Source organism: Zychaea mexicana (genome assembly GCF_025766255.1).
Source record: "Zychaea mexicana strain RSA 1403 chromosome Unknown BDB00scaffold_88, whole genome shotgun sequence".
Classification (NCBI taxonomy): Eukaryota; Fungi; Mucoromycota; class Mucoromycetes; order Mucorales; family Lichtheimiaceae; genus Zychaea; species Zychaea mexicana.
The window spans coordinates 79,572-99,941 of record NW_026516751.1 but is presented as its reverse complement, the minus strand read 5'-3'; the positions used below and the strand labels follow the sequence as shown (position 1 = coordinate 99,941).

Here is a 20,370-nt window from a genome sequence, read left to right as displayed (position 1 = left end):
GGTGACACAAAATTTCTATTTTTGGATGTGCTTGTCAGGGACACTGGTGCAGTGATGTTACTACATTAATGATCTTCAGATAATAGAGCTAGTAGTGCGTTTTTAAACACAACTGCAAATTGTATACCGAGGCTTACAACCATCTACAAGGATGTAGTAAGTGATCCACTCATGCAAAGTGAGGCATACCACTTTATGAGAACACTTATATCGATGACGCCATTTTACTATGTAAGGATTGATTGACGAACAATCACATCATTTTTCCGAGGGCCTTCAACCTTAGTCTAATGATAGAAACATGACAGTAAACGAGTTATTTAGGTAGTATTGGGTAAACAGAGAACGAGAGAGTAAGAGTTTTTGGAGGAGAAAGGGTGCCATAGATGGAGTGAAGAAGGGTTCAATAACCGAAAGCAGAGGCAGGTATAAAGTATATATTAGATAGGGGCTTCTTTTAAACTTTTTTTTTTACTTTTCATCGTCGCTTGACTTATCATCCGGGATCTCCTCGAATCGGCCCGATTGTTTCGCGGCAATGATAGGGTTTTCGGCTAAATAGACATTTGGTTTTAGTGAGGGCGTTCAGGCATCACCTTGCCCATCCAAACTTACCTTGAATGATTCCATTCTTCTTTAATCGCTCAAACAAGACAAACAAGCGCTCGGCTTCCCGTTCCTTTTCCTCGTCCGTCATCTCCGCCAAACTTGGACCGGCAGCTTCCTCTGCAGACACATATTGTCCCGTAATAGGATTAATTTGCTTGTTGGGATCATTTGCGTCTGATCCCCGAGGTGGTTCCACGGCGATCCCACGGTTGACAAGAAATCCAATCGCGTTACCGTAACCCACTTCCTGTGTTAATTGAGTGGCTAATTATAGAGAGATGAGATAATCCATATGTGTGTTACTCATGATGGTTGGACGATTGACATGTGATTATACTAGCAGAATAGACAGACAGACAAACAAACAAACAAGAAGCACAGTTTGTCGTCGTCATGACGCGTTCGCTTCAACATACCATCTTCGTTGCACAGTACAAATAGACATTCGCAAACCGCATCACGGGTTTGAGGTAGCATGGTGGACGTCATCAAACGAATCAATTGAGCAGATGTGCTTGTACCTCGATTGACGGGTGTATTTCGGTCACTTAACAAAAGAGGTAAACACCGTATAAGAGCAAGAGAAAAAAAAAAGTTGGATTCTAACTTTTCCTGTATTGTGTGTGTGCCAATATCTTTGTGAAACAAACTTACTTTTCAGACGGCAGCATTCGCTTTTTAAAGTATTCAACAAAGCCAGGCTCGCCACATGCAATGACGCGGATCACCAAGATCAAAGGAGACAAAGACGCATCGATATTTAATCCCGAAGCAGTGGTAACAGACTCGAGGTCGTCTGGGTCGCCACTAGGTATCAGGTACGCGAGTGCGCCGTCGAGCATGTCGCACAAACGGTGGGAAACCATCTCCCGTCCACCTTCAGGCGTGGTGTGATGGCACTTGACTTGATCGTACGAGTACCAGGCTTTAGCCATCACAGAATATGGGTACTGCATCAAGGCATGGAGCGCGTGGGTGTATGGCGGGACGAGCGGCATGGGTTGTGCGAGCGGCATATTAAACGTAATGTCCAACATCGGTGGCAAGCAGCAAATGAACTTCATGCCAACCTCCTCTGCACCCTCCTCTTCTCCCACATGTGCCCGCAGATCCACCAGCATCAAGTTGAACAAGAGTTTGAGTGCTTCGTTGGTCACAGAAGCATTGTTGATAAGTCCAACTTGGGGCTCATTAGCGAGTAGTTTAGCGACATTGCTCACAAGTACCTGAGAAAAGAATTGCTGGTTTAGCTAAATGATTGGATTTGTAATACAAGGTTGGGCGGCTCTTACATTCTGGAGTACTGAGGGGATGTCGAGGCGGATCAGTTGTTGCACAACGTCGGGATTGCTGACGGTCATGAAGAATAGGATTCGGCATGTCAAAAATTGCGATTCAGTGCTGAGTGTGGAGGATTTGAGAAGATGGAAACACGCTGGCACGCCGTCATGTTTCACAAAAAAGTCCTTTGTGTGATCTTGAAGCAGGAGACAGTTCGACAAACATTTTAGCGCTTCGCGAGATTGCATGCTGTCTGTATGGCTGCCCGGAGCCAACAGTCCTCCCAGCTTCATCAGAGTTTTTATGCCCTATTTCAGAACAAAGTATTGTTAATATTTAATAAAAGAAGCTTATGCATTGCGCGCACACGCACATTTCCCGGGCTCTCCAATCGATTTCCTCCACCTTGCACTCACTCTCACACACAGCACTATTTGTCCAACCTTACGCATTCTGAAAATAAATCCTCAGCTCCTTTAGCCTCTCGTCCTAATGATTTCAGCGCTTGTAGGGCTCGTGTCGTTACTGCCGATGTGTTGGGAAAGCGAAATAAGAACCATATGATTTTTCATGCAAAAGGATACGTTAAGCGTTCCTGAATAACTATTTTCTACCTTGTTCATTCCAGCGACCTTGGTCAGGTAATCGATCCAGATCATCAAGCAATGCACTTACAAGTCGACCCTTTGATTCCGGGGAAATACCTGAGAAATAAATGAGGGGTTGTTAATCTGTGAATGAAAAAGGAGTTAAAATGTCGATCAGAAATTCATTTCTTTACTCGTAGGATTCCGTTCAACCGTTTCAAGAACGTCTAATAAAGCATTAGTATCGGTGGAATCTCTCAAAGCTGTGTATTCATCCATAGACATTGTGCATAAATAGAAGAGAGAGGAGGAAACCAGGAAATAGGGTTATACAACGCGCAGAAAAGGGACACTCGACATTCGGAGTGCGAAAAGCCCTCACTCTAACGTAGTTTATAAGATTCTTCACTCCTTACCTATCGATTATTGCATATTCAATTGTAAAAAGCAGTGATCACATCTTTTCAATCTCACGTTTGCAGTCAATAACATTTGCCACATCTAGCAATCGACTGCCTAAAGTCGTGTCCCCAATAATTGCGATGCATTGCTGGTCATCAAATAAAGCGGTCCCCAGTTAATTTCAAAGGAAAAATTCTCGGTTTTTGTATAAATAGAGGCACTGATAATGATGAACCTGCGTTTTCGTAGAATATCTTCGCTGCTAGATTTCTACAAGCAGAGAATATAGAACGCAGACACAAATAAAATACACTGTGGTGAACCGCATTATTGCACTGCTCAAGTCATCGTAAGCAGACACCCAGTTAAACATTAATGTACACAGATAACCACTAGCATCAAACCAATCCATTCGTTATGTAAAGGACCTACACAGCTTTAATAAGTCCTTAAGCAATCACGATTATACATAGTGTATCCCCAAGCCGGATGGATAGACCTCGTCACCTTAATGGCTAGTTTACAAAAGAGCTTGATTCATATTTTTTTTGTCATTATCTCAAAGATACATCTGCCTCCAACCCATTTTCTTTGACACAGTGTTGAAATTCTTGGACACATCCGATGTAAATAATATCGTTCCTGGGCTTGTTGCAACACTATGTGTCTTGTATAACAAACTGCAAATGAAATTATTTAATAAAAAAAGTTTAATTCTGAATTTGTTTTTAAACCTGCTACACATCCTTTTGTTACAAACTGTAGGCCACAAATATTTTCAAGTATTGACCAAACCTACGAACCGTTCTTTGCCTTGATGATGATTTCCTCCACTGTCTGTATATTCAGTGCGGCATTAGTTCCATGGCTGATGACTTGCGTGGCTATTTCTCTGAAAAGCAGCGATCCAAATTTGTCTTGGGACAATGCTGTAAGGGTTGATTCTTGATTTGACATAGTCCAAATGGTTACAGGTTGAGCGAATTGCAATGTTGGATGATGCTCGACACTTGCTTTAGGTAGAGAGACAATAGAACTTGCTCCTAATTCGTTGTTGAAGGAAACGACAGAGTACTGTCCATCAGATGCAGGTTGACTAATGCAATCGAGAGCTAAGCGGAAAGTAGCAGAGGTAGTGTGTTAATGACCATACATTGGAAGCACGTTACTGTATATATCTACTAGCCTAAGAAAAATACGATTCTCACAAGAAGTTACTCGTATACTGTCTCCTAGTTTTGGTTATACGTCCAGATTGGTCGCTTGTATGATAGAATTGGTATAACTTTACTGTATCGCACATAAACGTATTGTAGTTTCGGTAATGTCTCTCTTGCAGACAATCTACTGTGCAATTTATTCGGCTACAAGGTGTTTCATCAATTGTTCGATAATAATGAGAGAGGGCACGCCTCGCTTGAGCGTCGATTGATAACACAAGGCATGATTATCCGTGTATCCAACGACGTACCGGGCGAAATAGAACTCATACCAAAAAACATTGTAAGGTTTTTTTGATCGATGAGATGATGGTGCAAAAACGGGAAGCACCACTTTTTGAGAATGTAAATGATAGTTGCCATGGTTTTTTTGCCCAACATATGGCGTTTTTCTTCCAATGGTTGTTGGTGATATTCCATGAGATTATCCTCATTATATTTAAAAACGATTCAACGCAAGTTTGGATGTTGACCAACGTCGGCAGATCACGCTGGGATTTTCTTATTTCCACCGCCCATCTTGTCCTTTGATTATGTATTTGATGACATGCTACTGTCCACACATTTATATGACCAAACGATTCCCCAAACATCATAATAAACTGTTGGGAAACTTCCACTGATTGAAATCTAGGAATTATGAGTATTTCTGTTAAGCGACGATCACAATCGGAGGGACAGATGGTCATTTCGGCGCTCATTATGAGTCGTCGTCCACGGTTGTATACTGTATACAGTGCCTTTGAATGCGATCCAGAAACCAAGTACTTCTCTTGACATATATATTGGTAAAGCTGACATGAGCTTGATTAACATTTCCGTATACTGACCAAATCAGAGGCTCAAAATATGGTGAAATAGAATTACCAAAAAACGTAGCCTTAGCCGTCCATTTTACGGCAAGCACTACATACAGACGCATGTAGTCCAAGAGAAACACATACTATTCCTGCCAACTTCAATTAATATGCCACCTTGCCACCAATCAATGCACCAGTCGTGGTAGGAACTACTGCTGGAAGAAGTCTTGTAGCGAAGAAGCTGCTCGTCCCCAGCACACTTTTCTGTGGCATCTAAAGACAAGACATAATAAAATATTAAGCGGATCGTAATTTATACCAAAAGGGACTATATGTTAAGCTAAGTGGGACGTAATGCACAGTAAACGGTGCTCTTAACGTATATAAAAAGCAACTGCAAAAGAGCAAGATTTTTCTCTCGGGCTTTATTCTAACATCATCAATTCGGCAACGACAAGTAGTCTGCAAAGAGACGATCAGAGACACAATATGTATTTTGCTGTGGAAATAGGCAACAATAAGGGAAAATTCGCTACGTCTCTCTTTTTATTACATAACGAAGGCTATGAACGCGCACGCACAGACCCATACTAACGACAAGCATAACGAACGTAAATCAGCAGGAAGCAAAGGTATTCTAGGAATGAGGAAATCAGGAAGAGCGCAACACAGGTTTTTCTTTTTTAGATAGTGACGAAGTGATGCGTGTGTCAAACCTTGAACGTTCCAACAGTTTTCCCCTGAAACGAAAACTATGTAGAGTGAAAGCGCAATGTGAAGCAACGATTTGGCCAGTTGACTTCGCACTCGAAATGCACAAAGGGATGGCGAGTGAGCAAGGTAATAATTGGAGCAACGAATTACGTGCAAAAGTGTCAAAAGTTGTAGGAAGTCATCGTGTATAGTGTTATTCTTCTGATCGTCCCAATGGATCTTGAACGCTGCTTAAAAGGAAGGTAGAATCGCACAAAAACAAACGAACCTATTAACTTTGTCAGTAGCTATAAAGAACAATGAAGGATGAGTCGGTTTCGCTAGCGGCAGCGGATACTTATTATGAGCGGGCCAACTTATCTGCGGCAGCACATACTTGGGATGGAGATGGAACTTTTGCAGCAGCATAAAACTGAGATGGAGGGTGACACCTCACCAGCAGCAGTATTAATTCGAGATGGAGGGAAGAGGTTACACGGCGTAGTTCAAAGAACCGTTGGCGGATGGCGGAAGTGGTTGACGAGCACAGTTTATATAGTGCAGCGATGGGGTCCAGTGTGTTGTATCTATGCCCGCACACGCACAACATTATGCACCACAGATACAATCAAAATATACTAATAAAATGGAATAGTCTGTGGGCTACGCTATATACACATGTTGTTGCCTTGATGGGTGAAGGAATGGAAACTGGCTGCTGGGAGGATCGTGTTCTTGATGTTTACTAATGCTGCATCAGGAACAACTGATGCCGGGGAATCTGTTAAGTTGTTTACTTTGTCAGTCATTCTTATATTGCCACTTTATTGCTCGCAGAAAAGCGCTTTTTCCGTGATTCTACGTGCTCATTCGCATTCATGTCTTTGTTCTTTGTCTGACACGGTGCCGTGCACGGCCCCACTCACAAACAAGCGGCGACATCGTCGGAGGGCACAGCTCCGCATGGTGGGAGACACGTACCACTACCGCCGAAGCACGCTTGTCTGGACCACCAAGTATACCACTCCTTTCATTTCCTTTGGTGCTGTATCTTTTGTTATGCCATAGTAGGCAGCCCACAAGTTGATACGCAACCCGTTATCTGGGCCAATGAGAATTCACGGGGATTTGAAGTCCCGAACGAGAAAAATGTCTATATAAAGCGAGCAATTTCGCCTTTCTTTTTTCTCTTCTCTTCAGTTCGTTTTGGTACAGCTTTGGTCTGTAGTACAGATGCACTGCTCTGTGCCATGATCGGGTCATTGCTTGTGCTGGCTATTGTCATAATTCTTCTGATGATCGGCAGATTCAGTGGTCCGCGCCCTGAAGAAAATTTGCAATATATACCAGTGGGAATGTGGTCATATACTCCGGCAGCCGATCGTGAACCTTCGGGTGCATGTGATGCCAACGGTATATGTTGGGATAATTAAAACGAACTTTTTTTTATTTTTTTTTACACACAAATAAGAAAATGATAAACAAAATAAAACAATCTTTTTCTTTTCGCACTCTTCTCATAAAAGTTTTACCGCTTTATATTTTTTGCTTTGCCTTTTTTTCATGTGCTTGGCAAGTTCCTTATTTTTTTGCCCACCCACAGCTCTGTGCTAAACAAAGCGGAGAACAATCTGTATCGTAGCCGACAGTAACACGATCACAACGCGCTTTATCACACTTTGACACGCCTTTTCACCTTCTGTGATCGCCTAAATTGCTTGTTACCGCGGATATGGTGCTATCCTCCTTGTGATAAGGGGTTATTTTCTAACAGGCAACACCAGAGCGTACGCCAACAGACATGAATAACTGCCAGATCTTCAAGTTGGAAAGTCTGTTTACAGCTGCTCGTCCTTTCCTTCTTCCTGCACGTAGCTTATCACAACAGGGTTTTCTTGTCATTTTGGGTTTTACCTGATTCAGATGCAGAAAATTGCGCCTGCTTTGAAAGCATGATTCTTGGACCAACTTCACTTCCAAGAGGCGACAGGAAGGCGATAAAGCTGGCGCAATAACCGCGCAAATAGTTCTTGCGATACTGTAATTAACCGCGTTGTAAACTCTTTTGTCTGCTCGAATTTTGTGTCTTTTGAGTAAATCGATGATGACGCCTGTATTATAAATGTAGTTTGATAGTGATTAGTTTATATGTCAATGTTGTACAAATACATTATGTTCACAGATGCAACAGTAATGCGGAACGGTTGCGCGAACCTTATTTTAAGTGATATTGCGAGTTATGTTTAATATCTGACCTGTTTTAGAGAATATAATCACTGAATCAAGTATGCGGGTTAAGTCGAGAATGCTGAATGAGTTGGATGGAGACCATGCAAGAATTGACGCGGAGCCAACTTCATGGACACGATTAGATTTGAAGGAAAAGGAGCGCCAAAAGCGATGATGCCCCAGCAATAAGCAGCAACAAAAGGCAGCAAAGAAGAGAATGCAATGCTTTACCGCTTTTACATGAAGTTAACGACTTGGCCAGCGAGTCATTCAAAAGCTACTGGTGCCGAAATGATCACTGGCAAAAGACTTGCATGGATATTGTGTTCATGTCTGACAAGTTGGTGTGCCTCGAAGGGTTCCTGCTAAGTGGTGTCATAGTAATAAAGTCCTTGCTGGCTCTGAAATCATTCTGTCTATTGAGAGAAAGTTGCGACTCAATTCCTCTTCAGCGAATCTCTTGAATTGTACACAATGGCATCAGCACTTACATCAGTCGTTGTCAATGCTAAAGCCAAGCATACCGCAACTGTTCTTTTTTTGCACGGATTAGGTGACAGTGGCTCCGGGTAAAATGTCCAAACTAACTGATTAGAGATCCAACCAACGAATAAACACAAAGAGCTTATTTTTTCTTTTGTTGACGTACTTGCAGCTGGTCGTTCCTGGCAGAAGAGCTTTCTGGTTTGTTTCCGCATATCAAATGGGTCTTGCCCAACGCGTAAGTCTCGTCTTATCCCAGCATATCATGTCGCGACTCGTTAGAAACGGATCATGGAACACACAGCATCATAACTGACTAACGCGTAAATTGTCTAGACCCATGCTGCCTATTACCCTCAACCAGGGCATGCGCATGCCAGGTAGATATGACTGTTTGGAGTACAAGAGAAGAAAGCTGACTAAAAGGCTTAGATGGATGGGATGATGTGAACTAACGTGAAGGGATATATTTTAGCTTGGTTTGATTTAAATGGTCTCGACAGAGCCATCACCGCCAACCAAGACGAAAAGGGTCTCTTGGCGTCGTCAGTTGCTGGTACGAAATCGACATCTTTCCTTTTGCGGTGCTTTGACTGTTGTCACCGAGTAATAACGAAATTCGAATAGTGAACTCCTTGATCCGGAAGGAAATCGACAGCGGCATTCCTAGCGAGCGGATCGTTATTGGCGGGTTCTCTCAAGGCTGTGCTCTCTCGCTGCTGGTCGGCCTCACATCCGAATACAAGTTTGGTGGCGTCGTTGGCTGCAGTGGCTGGTTGCCGCTTGCAGAAAAGTTCCCTGCTGTAAGTGCAGTAGTAGAGCAGGACAAAGAAAAGGGATATTCTGCTAACAGCATGCGCTTTTTATTGTGTGCTTATGAATAGATGGCATCGGATGCAAACAAAAAGACTCCCGTGATGATGTGCCACGGCGACGCAGATCCTGTTGTAAAGTATTCCTTTGGCAGGGATTCTGCTGGCCTGCTCGAGAAGCTCGGCTACAACGTCAAGTTCAACACGTACCCCGGTCTGGTCCACTCGGCAAGCCCACAGGAACTCCAAGACATTGCCAGCTTCATCAAGGAGCGATTGCCGCCTGTTGAAGCTTAAACGCTGAGAACCATCATTTCTAGACTTCTTTATTAATTAATAAACGATCCTTTGACAGCGTTCTGGGTTTCCAAAATAAGAACCAAACCAGCCCAAAGCACGCCCGATATTTTTTATTTATTTTTTTTTCGCGCTACACACACCTGCAACACTCATACACGCGCTCCGGTATTTTTAAACTCTGCTTATTCGTTTCCTATTTTCCTTGCTTTCTTTCTCGCTTTTTTTCTGTTCCTTCTCGGCAATAATAGCAAACTATGATGACGCCAGAACCACACCCTCAGCACATTATCCTGCGACAGCAACACCAGCAGCAGTTGCGGAAAAAGAAACCGTATCCTCCGTCCATACCTGCCGCAACCTTGTGGGCTACAGCAGATTATCCGCTTGCCAAACGCAGAATGCCTGTTGCCCCGTTAATACGTCTCTCTGGCATTGATCGATTACCACCACAGCAGCAGCTGCACCATCTCCAACAGCAACTATACCCTGAACGACGACCACAGACGCCACCGCCTGCATACACAGGCACACTGCCACCCCGATACGAAGACATCAGCCACTATTCGGATGACGATGAGCCATTGGCACGGATACAGCAGCGACGCAAGACCCTCGGTGACGTTACCGGATTTGACAGAAGAGGAGTTCAGAAGGGAGCCTCGCACAACGATAACAAAAACAGTAACAGCAGCAGCAGCAGCAGCAGCAGCAGCGACGAGTCAAGTGATGAATACGAAACACTGGACCAAGTGCAGCAACGTCTAAAATCTGCCGGTGCATACGGTCTCACCAAACAATAAACATCCGCTCTCTCATACGCATCCTCCGCCAAGTGCTTCCATAATATATCATAAACATTTACTACTTAGACCTAGTAGTAATAATAGTAGCAATACTCTGTAGTACAGCAGTGAGCTATGCACCCCCCCTTCTTTTCTGTACATGTAATCTCCATCATTATTGTCTCGTAATAGTCTACATTTTTGGTTCTCTTTATTGTCGCTATTTCTCTTATTAATTTTGACCTGTGAGCTCCTTTGTTTCCTGCTCGCTTTTGGCCAAGTCGTCCGACACGTATTTGTCCAAGAGCTAATAATAGTAACAACAACATTTGTATCCTTTTGGTTAATACAAAACAACCCAGCTCCACTGCACCCACGCCCGGCATGAATACAGAGTGCACAAACCTCTTGCCGTCGCCGGTTCACCAAATACTCTTCAATCTGCTTGCGGTTGGGTATAGGTGCATCCAGAGCGTAACTGCCGTCAACCTCCATTGTATTGGCCTGTTCTTCTTCTTCTTCTTCCCCTTGCACTTCTTTTTCTGGCTCTGGCTTCTGTGCTGCTTCCTCCAAACGTTCACGTTCTAACTCTTCTTCGTATGACAGCAAATCGCCATCCTCTTCATCTCGATATCCATAATAATCTGCGTCGATATTGCGATAAAGCTCCGTTCGTGAACGTGATACCTTTTCAGGCTCTTTGTGTGTGTGTGATGTTTAAAAGAGACAGAACCATTTGAGTAAGGATACAGGTCCACCATGTGAATTCTTCTCTTCTTTTTTTTCTTGGAAAGATCTCTTTGGCTGGTTTGCCAATTGTGGAACGAAACACACTTACCTTCCATTTCAAATAGTTCTCGCACACCCGGTAAATCGCGTGCACGTCCAAAATATCTATCAAAGTGTGGCGTTGAACCATACATTATACGCGTTTAGTTACTGTCAATATTCCTCTTTTTGTTTTCTTCATCTTACTTGTATCCTCGATTGCCAGGTACTTCTTTGCCTTCACTGTCAATAGTTTTGGGTGCTCTCTGAGGAATTTACGATTATCATTAGCTTCCCTTTTCTGTATTGACTCGACTGCAGACAGTATAAAGGAGAGAAAAACTCACATAATAATTACCACCGCCTAGCTGTTTTATCCGTTTCTCCCAGTGATATTTTTCTCGTAAAAGCTTATTGATCTCATCGTTCAGATCGCGCACTTGGTAATCGGACAAGCTTGCTATCATAAAAAGAGTTCAACGACGAAAGTTGTAGCAAAGAATACAGTCGTTGGGTTACTCATCCACTCGAGTCCTCTTTTTAACAAAATGAATTCATGTGCTGTATGATTTGTTACCATCTTGGATCTTGGATACTTTGCGTGACACTTCGCCTAGAATCTGACGTCGCCATCTTTCACATTCGCCTACAGTATCTACACTCGATGCCATGGCAGGTCGACGTTCTTTCTTTCTGACAAGACCAAGTTCGGCAGCTTGTGCCTCACGGAATCGATACAGCATCGATTGAGCTTTTTCTTCATTACGCGCCTAGTAGTAAGAGAAATAAAGACAAAGTAATCGAGTAAGATTCGCGGTTGTTTGTGTCTCATTATCAACAAAATGGTGTAGTGCAATGTTTGTTAAGTCGTTCATTTCGTACCATAATGTATATTGAGCAAAGCTTGACGATAGATCGAGGGTTAAGCTTTTTTTTTTGCAGTGGGTGGGTGTGCGTAGGCGATGCAACAGGAAAGAGAACGAGAGAATAGTTCAAAAGTTGATGTGTACGACACTCCGTCCAATTTTCACGCTTAGCTATTCGCTGCTTTCTCGATAAGCGGGCAAACAATGCATTTGAAAAATATGTTACGAACGGGTTTTTTATAACACACAATGGATTGGAGCAAGTAGCCTAGGACGTGCAGAGTTTATGTGGATCAAGACCAATGGATGGCATGTTCCATAATAACAGACAGTGTAAATGTTCTGTTGCTCTTGGCGAATATTTCGCTCTAGCAGAATTTGACCTGTTAAGACAAGCACGACAAGTGCGGAAAAGACTAGGAGATGTAAGATATTGGGAGCAAAATGATCAGACATTTTGTAAATGTGGAAGGTGGAAAAAGTATAAGAGAGCATACAGTGCTGCAAAATCGAATAAGTTATTATCGAATTCCTCGGTTGCTTTCAGAAGTCTTAGCACGATAGTGAATGCCTCTGGTTTTCGAAAGATGAGCGCACAGTAATAAATTAGTACTTGAGAGTTCAATCTTGGTATTCAAGCTTGAAGGCAGAACAGGTCGTCGGTGTATACTGTGGGTGTGTTGAAGAGTAGGCTAGTTAAAACGAAGCATTTGAAACAAATGCTGCACAGAGCCCTACTCTCATAATTGCTGATGATGAGAGTGCACTGGGCCTTACCATTATGATCCTTGACTAACACTCCAGACTGAATAAAAAAATGCAGACGAAGTAGCTGTGTTATAGAGATAGTGAAAGGCATATATAGCAACCCTGGAGGTTAAGCAATTCCATACTGCACCAGTGTACAGCAAAGCCCACAAGCATCAATGTCGGTACTAAGGACGGCTCCGGGGTGGAACGTCTATTACCAGACTTTATGTGTTTTATCAAAGTCCAACGATGGATGCTCATCTAAATTTTGCTGTAGAGGTTAAGCCTCCAAAAATAGCCTGGACATGATTTACAAAAGCTTGATCGGGAACCGAAGATAATGGTGGGGATACGCTTGTCCCTGCACACGTCCCAGAACCAATCGTATGCGGAATTTATGAAAAGGTATGTAATTGAGCTATAATGTACCAGCAATAAGAAGGGATAGACAACTTCGTTATAAATTGGCTAATTGTTGTTATCGATGGAATGGTGAGGCGTTTCTTCCACTCAGCCCCCAGATACAGCGATTATTTTTGACGCGTCACGCTTAACCCTTCTCTTCACAATTGTCAATGGACACGGCCATCAAGAACGAACACGATGATGGTTGGCTGTACACGTACGTGGGAAAGAAGAAGAACACGGGCCGGAACCAAAAGAATTGGGGAAAAACGATGGTGGCGAACCAGATTATTTTTCAAACACTATCCGTATCAAAGAAAGGAAACAACCTCTTCGCCTATACAGGATGCCCTGATAGTTGTATTTCTTGGCCAACAATGCCACTTTATTTCCTGTACAAGATTGTGGCTAATAGTATGCTGTTGATGACGACGGTCATACAATATGTCGTGTGCTTCTTCCCCTCACTGTTTGTCCAATTCCCTACTTCTTGCCCGACGACTTTTTCAAATCATCCAGGTCCTTTTCAATCGACTTGGTCACCTCCTTTTGCTTCTCCAAAGCTTCGTGCAGTGCCTTGATCTTTTCAGCATCCTATACGTATTGTTCAGCGTGAGTAACACAGAGTATGTAGCCCACTTGACGGCGCGTATATTGCTAGGTCAGAAAGAAAAGCTTACGTGTGAGCGTGCCCACTGGTTCTCAACAGCCTTTTCCTTGTCACTGAAACCACCTTTGGAGCTGGCAGTGGCACCTTCGCTGCCGCCATAACCCGACGAGGAGTAAAGACGACGGGACAGCATCGCAACTGAGCGTCGTGGGACAGCAATAGCATTTCTTGAGAGCATGTTTACAAATGGGTGGTGTGTATAAAGAAGACGTGTGCGTGTGTGTGTGTGGGAGTGGGAGTTCTGATAAAATAAAGAAAAAAAAAAAAAGAGGAAAAGCCTATGGAGAAAGGTCATTTTATTCATGTGCTGAAACAACAGCAGCCAATCAAACTTTGTTCATGCACAAGGCATCTGCCTGCTTCTAGACTCCCCCCAACCCCCGATCGTATCGGGTATCAACGGTGCCGTGGGCTGTCTTCACTGTGAACAGCTGCTGAAACGCCCTTTGCGTCCTGCTGCAACCCCTCGTTTCCCCCTCCTCCCCACGCCCAACCGACCTGCGCTTCGCGTTTCTGCTAACTGTTATCAGGTTTCCTGCCTCCAAGTGCTTCCACATTCTTACTTTCTTTCTTCTTTCTCTTTCTACTTTGCTTCGATATACACACAGTTACTACTCATACTCCCACCCCTCTCCTCTCCTCTCCCTCCTTTTCTGTGGATTCGAGCCCTTGACTGGCCAGAACTTTGTGCATGTCCGCTATGAAATCAAGTGTTTTCTCAACAAACGTCATTCAGGAATTGACCGACAAAACGTACGATCGACGAAAAGTGGCAGCCTTGGAAGTGGAAAGGTATTTTTTCGGCCTCTTGTGTAACCCCGTGTTCTTTGTGGAGCAATCCTTCTTTAGTATTCTTTTGCTTAATGAAAAGAGAAAAAAAAAGACTAGTAAAGCAAAACAAGGGCAGTCAAGAGCAAATCAATGGCATTATCCGGGAACTTGTGGAGGACTTTATCTATTCAGACTCGTCCAATGCACAATGTGGCGGGCTTATTAGTCTGGCAGCGACTGCGATTGCCTTGGGTCCAGTATGGTGTCTAGACAATTAAAAAAAAAAAGAACGCCTGTTTTCTAACTATGACAGCAGGCAGCTCACACGGCATTTTTACGTAGAGTGTAGCGGCCTATCTCGACACGGTGGTCCCACCTATTCTGGCATGCCTGAACAGTAAAGACTCCAGAGTGCGCTACTACGCGTGTGAATGCATGTACAATGTTGCCAAAGTTTCCAAAGGCGAACTGCTCCGCTTCTTCAATGGCCTGTTCGAGGCACAGTGCATAGTAAGCCATCTTATATTTTTAATTGTCTAGTGGTGGCGTGTTGGATGGAGAGCCGTTTATCGGATCCATTTATCTCACAATCTCTTTCCGCTTAACTATTTCAATAAGCTTTCGAGTGACAAAGAACAATCTGTGCGCAACGGTAGAGAGATTCTCGATCGATTAATCAAGGAGATTGTGTTTGAACTCGCAGCGACCCATGTCTCACCCCATAGCAGTAACAGCAGCATCAGCAATAATAGCAACAGCCAAGAAGACGGTAGCGGCGAAAAGGCATTTCAATTGTCAAAGTTTATTCCTGTTTTGCGCCGCCATCTTTACACGAGCAACCCGTTCGAACGGATGTACGTCATGTCCTGGATTGGCATTCTCGACTCTGTTCCGGGACTCGACTTGGTGTGGTACTTGCCAGACCTGCTAGACGGTATCATCCGCTATTTGACCGACACACGCCACCAGATCCGCGCGAATGCTCGATTATTGCTTGCCCAATTCTTCCAGGAGATTCAGTTTATTTCAAGACAAACCGAGGATGAAGGAGTTGCCATGCAAAAAAGGGATAGTGTCTCTTCGTCGTCGTCGGCTTCTGCTGGTGGTGAGTCGTCGTCATCATCTTCGTTCACGACCTCCGACACTATCAACAATAGTAATGAATTGTTAACCCCACCGCAAACACCACAAACAAAAGCAGCCACAACAACAACAACAACAAGCGATGACAAACATCAACAAAAGAGGCAACAGCAACAGTTACAGTACGATCGTATCTTAGAAATATTAATCCAGCATATTTCATCCACTAAAGAAGAAATCCAACGCACAGCACTGCAATGGATGATAGAATTCACTGCTGCGGCCAAGCCTGTGGTGCTTCAATTCACGCCTCGCATTGTCTCTGCCGTTCTGCCGCTCCTTTCACATTCAGTACCAACCATCAGTGCATTTGCCATGGAAATCAATAGGAATCTACAAAACCTTGTCATGGATAATACGAATGATGGTAGTGGCAAAGTTGAGCCTGTGGCAAGTCATAGTGACCCCGAAACAATAACATCGTCCAAAGCAAGAGCAGCACCATCATCCATTAGTTCTGTAGCAAAGACAACGACCGGCCCCATCTTGTTACGTCGGGCATATCGGTCGGATATCGGCCTACCTGTCGGAAGACCGAAAAATGGCGAACCGTTCGATTACTCAATGACCGTGGCGAACCTTAAAGTACAGTTTCTCAGTGAGCATGAACAGGCACGATTCGCAAGTCTAGAGTGGTTATTACTGTTGCACAAAAAAGCACCCAACAAGGTTAGCAAGGATTTCTTGTTTTGCCAGCACGAAGGGCTTCAAGTAGTCTGCATGTAAGATTATTTCTTATACATGTAGTGACGCGACTAACATTGTTTTTAAATGACAGGTATTGGCATCGACGGATGGCATTTTGCCGGAACTATTCAAAGCGCTACTGGATCCATCAGAGGATGTATGTTTATCTGTGTTTTTTTTTATACAACGGGTAATGTGACAGGTGAAGAGGAGGAGGACGAAATTTATATAAATATTCCTTTTTAGGTGGTGCATCGTGACCTAGAGCTTTTAGCACAAATAGCAGCGCACTCAAATGACGATGCGTTTCTAGCATTTGTCAAAAGGCTGCTGTCGCTTTTCGAGATTAAGCGTCAACTACTCGAGTCACGGGGAAGTTTCATCATTCGTCAGTTGTGCGTCAATCTGGACGTCGAGAAAATGTATCGCACCATGGCTGACATTCTCGAGCATGATAAGGTAACTTCTTTTCATGTCCTTTACTGGTCAGCCAGCTAAAACAGCAGCTGCAATGTGGGTGGCTACTAATGTGCTCGTATTTCGCATGATTATACGTAAATAGGATCTGGAGTTTGCAAGCATGATGGTACAGAACTTGAACATAATAATGATCACATCCTCGGAGATGAATTGCTTACGAAAACAGTTACGGTGCTTGGATACAAAGGTATTGGAGGGGAGGGACTGAAGGAGAATAATCGCGTGATTTGTGTGCGTGCTTTTAAATAATTGCATGATTTATAGCACGGACAACAGCTCTTTTTGACGCTTTATAAGTCATGGTCACACAACCCTGTAGCTGCATTTTCTCTTGCATTAACAGCACAGGCTTATGAACTTGCTGCAAGCATGCTACAAATCTTGTAAGTAGTAAATTTACATACAATCTCGAACTATTTGTTATACACACACGGAGTCTTATGACAAACCCGGCAATACTTATAGTCTTCTATCTTATATAGCGCAGATATGGAAATCACAGTTAACATGTTAATACAGTTGGATCAGCTGGTACAACTATTGGAATCACCTGCGTTTGCGTGTAAGCTGAAGATAGCGAAAAGCAGTATTACCTTGTAGAAGCGAGCACACGAAGGGAGGGATCTAACGTATTGTTATGTATTACTCGGAAATAGATCTTCGATTGCAATTGCTGGAGCCGGATAGATACCCTTACTTGTTCAAATGCTTATATGGCATATTCATGCTGTTACCACAATCTTCTGCGTTCACCACCCTGCGTAGTCGACTCAACAGTGCATCTTCTTTAGGGTTCATGCACGTCATGCCCAAGAGGTATGTTCGACACACTTACCTATTGTATACCGGCTGCCAAGCGTTGGATAGATGCCGTTGTTATTATTATTAATGTTTCTATAGCGCTACTACTAGCAGTGCTTCTTCCAGCATCAGCACCCGCACAACACCAGCACGCATTACAAAATCAACATCATCATCGCATTCTAACAATAGCAACACAAAACAAACTTCTGAAACAATCAACTTTGAAGAGTTACTGGCTCATTTTAAGACAGTGCAACAAAACCATCAAAACAAACAACAGCGGCGATAATTCTCATTCTTATACCCCATCTCCCATCCCCGCAACAGCTTCCCTTCTATCCCTACAGCATATACTTATCGAACAACAAGGACACATATAGAAAGAGCACTAAAAAAAGAGCATACCACCACTGCCATTGCGACAACAGCAATATACATGACATCAATTTACAGACATTGCATCATCAAAATAAACAAAAATAAACACATCTTTTATATTTGTGTATAAAAGAGAAACATATTACATTGAGCGGTTTGTGAGTGAGATGTATGGCGCTTGGAAAAGAACAGGAAGGGTATTATACGAAAGACGAGTGACGCCAATTTCTACAAGGAGGAAACCTTTTTATCCTGTTGCTGGATGCGTGCTTCCTCCCACAACGTCTTGCCAGAGCAGGCACAGACCTTCTTCATATTTTCAAATGCGCCAGCACTTCGAGCAACAATACCACAGAGCACGCCTGGACCCGAGTTGCCATCCCACTTGGACTCCTTTGTCGAGAGACGACCCAAATCATCCTCATTCTGAGAGAGCACCATACTACGACCAATGATATCCCAGACCTTGACACGCGTACTTTCCAAGACCAAATCGCCCCATCCATTTTCATCCACCGTGATATTACCCAAATCACCGACATGGCCTGTCTCTTGATCGCCATGATCAACATCGGTCGGGTTGAAATGATCACCTGTTGACATCCATCCACGCGAAATGTCGCCCAACTCATGAATGTGGACACCATGGTTACCAGGCGATAATCCTTCCACAGTCAAATCAATCAAGCAGGTTGCATCGTCGATTTGTACGAAGCGGGCCAGACCTTGTGTGCCCTGGGGTAGGTTTTGTGAAGGATTGCTGCCAAAGGTGTCGAAAATACATACGGCGGCACCAGAGTGACCTTGCCCATCAGATACGCCTTGGCCACGAATAATGACAGTACGACCACTATCTTTCAATGCACGAGAAATCATCGAAGGAGCCACTATTAAAGGGTGCATAAGTGATGTGCACTTCATTGGTGCTCGATGTGTAGTTTGATCATCGATTCTATCTTTTTGCCTTTGGCCTGCTTGATTATTAATCTAAAAACTTACTGGTGCCTTCCACCATGACGCGCTGCTCGTCAAGATCGATATCGTACTTTTTGATATCTAGAAAATTGGGCAAATTATACGGAGGTGCGTTTTGTTTGAGCAAAAGCGAATGTACTGAAGAAATTTTAGCATGACATTTACCGGGGAATTGCTTCAAGACCTTGTCAATATCGTTCACACACGATTGACAGGTCATTTCGACGGCGAACTCCGTCTACATAAACAAGGGCATAAACGCAACATTAGCGTTTCCTCTAGAAACATCTTTTTACGAGAACTTTACTGAAGAGAAGCAGGGCAATTCTCTTGAAATTTCACCTTGAATAACTTTTTTGGTGCGGGTGAAGGCATAATTTTCGATTCTGACAAACCCATGGGATTCTTTTCCTTTTTATATCGCGCGGTGGTTCGGCTGGCTGACAAATTTAACTTGACGCACCGTATACGACGATTGAAGGTGGGACGAACCGAACCAAATCAGGAACCGGAGTTTAATGACTTGGAAAAAAAAGGCTTGAAGCGTCAAAAACGCGGTTTGGTCGGCCCTGTTAAACCTTTTGAATCGCTCGAATCCGAATTACATCATGTCTAGCAAAAAGCCCAGTGAAGCCGAAATTACACAACAAGTAAATTCTCTATTTTTGTTAGCAAAACACCATTTTCTAGCGTGATGAAAAAGGTTGAGAGAACTAATCTTTTGTTATTTTTGCTTTCAGTATAACAAGTTCAAGGGTGAATTGCAACAGTTAGCGCAAAAGATTGGCGAGCTGGAATCTGAAGTTGAGGAACACAAGTAATTACAGATTTGGGTTAGAAAAGCCAGGCGCATAAGAAATGTGTTCATAATCAAATGCGGGGAAATGTATATTTCGATCGTAGGCTCGTAATTGACAGTATTTCACCATTGGAGCCCGAACGTAAGTGTTTCCGTATGGTGGGTGGCGTGCTTGTTGAACGAACGGTCAAAGAAGTATTACCAGCACTGGAAACGAACTTTAACGGTGTAAGTTATCCGATAATTTGTGTGGATTCAGAAGGAGTGCATAAGGTAAACTCATTGTACCGTATTATTACACAGATCCAGCAGGTGATCCAACAACTGCTGCAATCATACAAGCGAAGAGAACAGGACTTCCAATCGTTCCAAAAGGAACACAAAATCCAAGCTGTTGCCAAGCAGTAATAGCACAATCCAACCCAACGACGGTACACGACACGCACATTCAAACATCTCCTACAGCTACTACTACATGTCATACCTTGTTCATCTTGTATAAAAGAAAGTTTTCACGAGTAATACCGTTGGAGGAAAAGAAAGAGTATCAAGTGTTTTTTAATGTGTGTGGGAAGCAACTAAAGAGAAAAAGCGGGGTAGCGGTCCCCCTTCTCGGGTTTAAGCTTTATATTCATTCAATCCTGTGAACAGAACCGATTTATTGTTACACTCTGTC

General features: G+C 43.4%; 9 protein-coding genes across 9 annotated transcripts; 4 read left to right on the top strand and 5 right to left on the bottom strand.

Annotated features, from left to right (window-relative positions):
* Positions 1–33: 33 nt before the first annotated feature.
* On the bottom strand, positions 34–1,286 carry BDB00DRAFT_843323 (guanine nucleotide exchange factor). The gene is made up of 3 exons (XM_053124953.1): positions 1,026–1,286; positions 616–873; positions 34–554 (listed from the first exon to the last, which is right to left on the bottom strand). Exons 1-3 carry the CDS (start codon positions 1,096–1,098, stop codon positions 472–474), a joined length of 414 nt encoding a protein of 137 aa, XP_052975680.1. The 5' UTR covers positions 1,099–1,286; the 3' UTR covers positions 34–471.
* On the bottom strand, positions 1,260–2,183 carry BDB00DRAFT_884520 (guanine nucleotide exchange factor; the record flags this gene model as incomplete). The annotated part of the gene is made up of 2 exons (XM_053128335.1): positions 1,260–1,835; positions 1,902–2,183. 2 exons carry the CDS (start codon positions 2,181–2,183, stop codon positions 1,260–1,262), a joined length of 858 nt encoding a protein of 285 aa, XP_052975679.1.
* Positions 2,184–8,214: 6,031 nt separating this feature from the next.
* On the top strand, positions 8,215–9,504 carry BDB00DRAFT_843297 (Phospholipase/carboxylesterase/thioesterase). Its single transcript, XM_053124952.1, has 6 exons — positions 8,215–8,390; positions 8,477–8,542; positions 8,641–8,684; positions 8,780–8,860; positions 8,932–9,107; positions 9,189–9,504. The coding sequence occupies exons 1-6, from the start codon at positions 8,296–8,298 to the stop codon at positions 9,411–9,413; spliced, it is 687 nt and encodes a 228-aa protein (XP_052975678.1). The 5' UTR covers positions 8,215–8,295; the 3' UTR covers positions 9,414–9,504.
* Positions 9,505–9,534: 30 nt separating this feature from the next.
* On the top strand, positions 9,535–10,403 carry BDB00DRAFT_843295 (uncharacterized protein). The gene has a single exon (XM_053124951.1). It carries the CDS (start codon positions 9,671–9,673, stop codon positions 10,214–10,216), a length of 546 nt encoding a protein of 181 aa, XP_052975677.1. The 5' UTR covers positions 9,535–9,670; the 3' UTR covers positions 10,217–10,403.
* BDB00DRAFT_843294 (Isy1-like splicing factor) lies at positions 10,404–11,952 on the bottom strand. Its single transcript, XM_053124950.1, has 7 exons — positions 11,849–11,952; positions 11,544–11,736; positions 11,314–11,426; positions 11,174–11,232; positions 11,037–11,092; positions 10,604–10,896; positions 10,404–10,505 (listed from the first exon to the last, which is right to left on the bottom strand). The coding sequence occupies exons 1-7, from the start codon at positions 11,849–11,851 to the stop codon at positions 10,431–10,433; spliced, it is 792 nt and encodes a 263-aa protein (XP_052975676.1). The 5' UTR covers positions 11,852–11,952; the 3' UTR covers positions 10,404–10,430.
* Positions 11,953–13,470: 1,518 nt separating this feature from the next.
* Positions 13,471–13,835, bottom strand: BDB00DRAFT_876400 (uncharacterized protein; the record flags this gene model as incomplete). The annotated part of the gene is made up of 2 exons (XM_053127482.1): positions 13,471–13,581; positions 13,668–13,835. 2 exons carry the CDS (start codon positions 13,833–13,835, stop codon positions 13,471–13,473), a joined length of 279 nt encoding a protein of 92 aa, XP_052975675.1.
* A 73-nt stretch (positions 13,836–13,908) lies between these two features.
* BDB00DRAFT_962384 (vacuolar protein 14 C-terminal Fig4p binding-domain-containing protein) lies at positions 13,909–18,035 on the top strand. The gene is given in 13 exon segments (XM_053129737.1): positions 13,909–14,449; positions 14,541–14,685; positions 14,771–14,865; positions 15,113–15,197; positions 15,212–15,941; positions 16,008–16,240; positions 16,350–16,415; positions 16,505–16,717; positions 16,821–16,925; positions 17,003–17,121; positions 17,221–17,300; positions 17,395–17,554; positions 17,639–18,035. The coding sequence occupies 13 exon segments, from the start codon at positions 14,349–14,351 to the stop codon at positions 17,829–17,831; spliced, it is 2,325 nt and encodes a 774-aa protein (XP_052975674.1). The 5' UTR covers positions 13,909–14,348; the 3' UTR covers positions 17,832–18,035.
* BDB00DRAFT_843272 (superoxide dismutase) lies at positions 18,036–19,331 on the bottom strand. The gene is made up of 4 exons (XM_053124949.1): positions 19,238–19,331; positions 19,061–19,133; positions 18,920–18,976; positions 18,036–18,807 (listed from the first exon to the last, which is right to left on the bottom strand). The coding sequence occupies exons 1-4, from the start codon at positions 19,292–19,294 to the stop codon at positions 18,149–18,151; spliced, it is 846 nt and encodes a 281-aa protein (XP_052975673.1). The 5' UTR covers positions 19,295–19,331; the 3' UTR covers positions 18,036–18,148.
* On the top strand, positions 19,210–20,318 carry BDB00DRAFT_616019 (Prefoldin beta-like protein). Its single transcript, XM_053118036.1, has 4 exons — positions 19,210–19,545; positions 19,636–19,712; positions 19,799–19,922; positions 19,998–20,318. Exons 1-4 carry the CDS (start codon positions 19,504–19,506, stop codon positions 20,100–20,102), a joined length of 348 nt encoding a protein of 115 aa, XP_052975672.1. The 5' UTR covers positions 19,210–19,503; the 3' UTR covers positions 20,103–20,318.
* The last annotated feature ends 52 nt before the right edge of the window (positions 20,319–20,370 follow it).

Bases quoted from the DNA above. Each gene is read 5' to 3' on its own strand.
- BDB00DRAFT_843323 (XM_053124953.1), bottom strand. From the start codon at position 1,098: ATGACGTCCACCATGCTACCTCAAACCCGTGATGCGGTTTGCGAATGT. The intron at 874-1,025 runs GTATGTTGAAGC...CTCTATAATTAG, and splicing joins TGTACTGTGCAACGAAGATG to CCACTCAATTAACACAGGAA. The intron at 555-615 runs GTAAGTTTGGAT...ATGTCTATTTAG, and splicing joins GAAGAATGGAATCATTCAAG to CCGAAAACCCTATCATTGCC.
- BDB00DRAFT_843297 (XM_053124952.1), top strand. From the start codon at position 8,296: ATGGCATCAGCACTTACATCAGTCGTTGTCAATGCTAAAGCCAAGCAT. The intron at 8,391-8,476 runs GTAAAATGTCCA...ACGTACTTGCAG, and splicing joins TTAGGTGACAGTGGCTCCGG to CTGGTCGTTCCTGGCAGAAG. The intron at 9,108-9,188 runs GTAAGTGCAGTA...GCTTATGAATAG, and splicing joins TTGCAGAAAAGTTCCCTGCT to ATGGCATCGGATGCAAACAA.
- BDB00DRAFT_843295 (XM_053124951.1), top strand. From the start codon at position 9,671: ATGATGACGCCAGAACCACACCCTCAGCACATTATCCTGCGACAGCAA.
- BDB00DRAFT_843294 (XM_053124950.1), bottom strand. The intron at 10,897-11,036 runs GTAAGTGTGTTT...ACACACACAAAG, and splicing joins AGAACTATTTGAAATGGAAG to AGCCTGAAAAGGTATCACGT. The intron at 10,506-10,603 runs GTTTGTGCACTC...TACTATTATTAG, and splicing joins TGAACCGGCGACGGCAAGAG to CTCTTGGACAAATACGTGTC.
- BDB00DRAFT_962384 (XM_053129737.1), top strand. From the start codon at position 14,349: ATGTCCGCTATGAAATCAAGTGTTTTCTCAACAAACGTCATTCAGGAA. The intron at 16,416-16,504 runs GTATGTTTATCT...ATTCCTTTTTAG, and splicing joins TACTGGATCCATCAGAGGAT to GTGGTGCATCGTGACCTAGA. The intron at 17,555-17,638 runs GTATGTTCGACA...ATGTTTCTATAG, and splicing joins ATGCACGTCATGCCCAAGAG to CGCTACTACTAGCAGTGCTT.
- BDB00DRAFT_843272 (XM_053124949.1), bottom strand. From the start codon at position 19,294: ATGGGTTTGTCAGAATCGAAAATTATGCCTTCACCCGCACCAAAAAAG. The intron at 19,134-19,237 runs GTGAAATTTCAA...TTGTTTATGTAG, and splicing joins CACCAAAAAAGTTATTCAAG to ACGGAGTTCGCCGTCGAAAT. The intron at 18,808-18,919 runs GTAAGTTTTTAG...ACCCTTTAATAG, and splicing joins CGTCATGGTGGAAGGCACCA to TGGCTCCTTCGATGATTTCT.
- BDB00DRAFT_616019 (XM_053118036.1), top strand. From the start codon at position 19,504: ATGTCTAGCAAAAAGCCCAGTGAAGCCGAAATTACACAACAA. The intron at 19,713-19,798 runs GTAATTACAGAT...TTTCGATCGTAG, and splicing joins TCTGAAGTTGAGGAACACAA to GCTCGTAATTGACAGTATTT. The intron at 19,923-19,997 runs GTAAGTTATCCG...ATTATTACACAG, and splicing joins TGGAAACGAACTTTAACGGT to ATCCAGCAGGTGATCCAACA.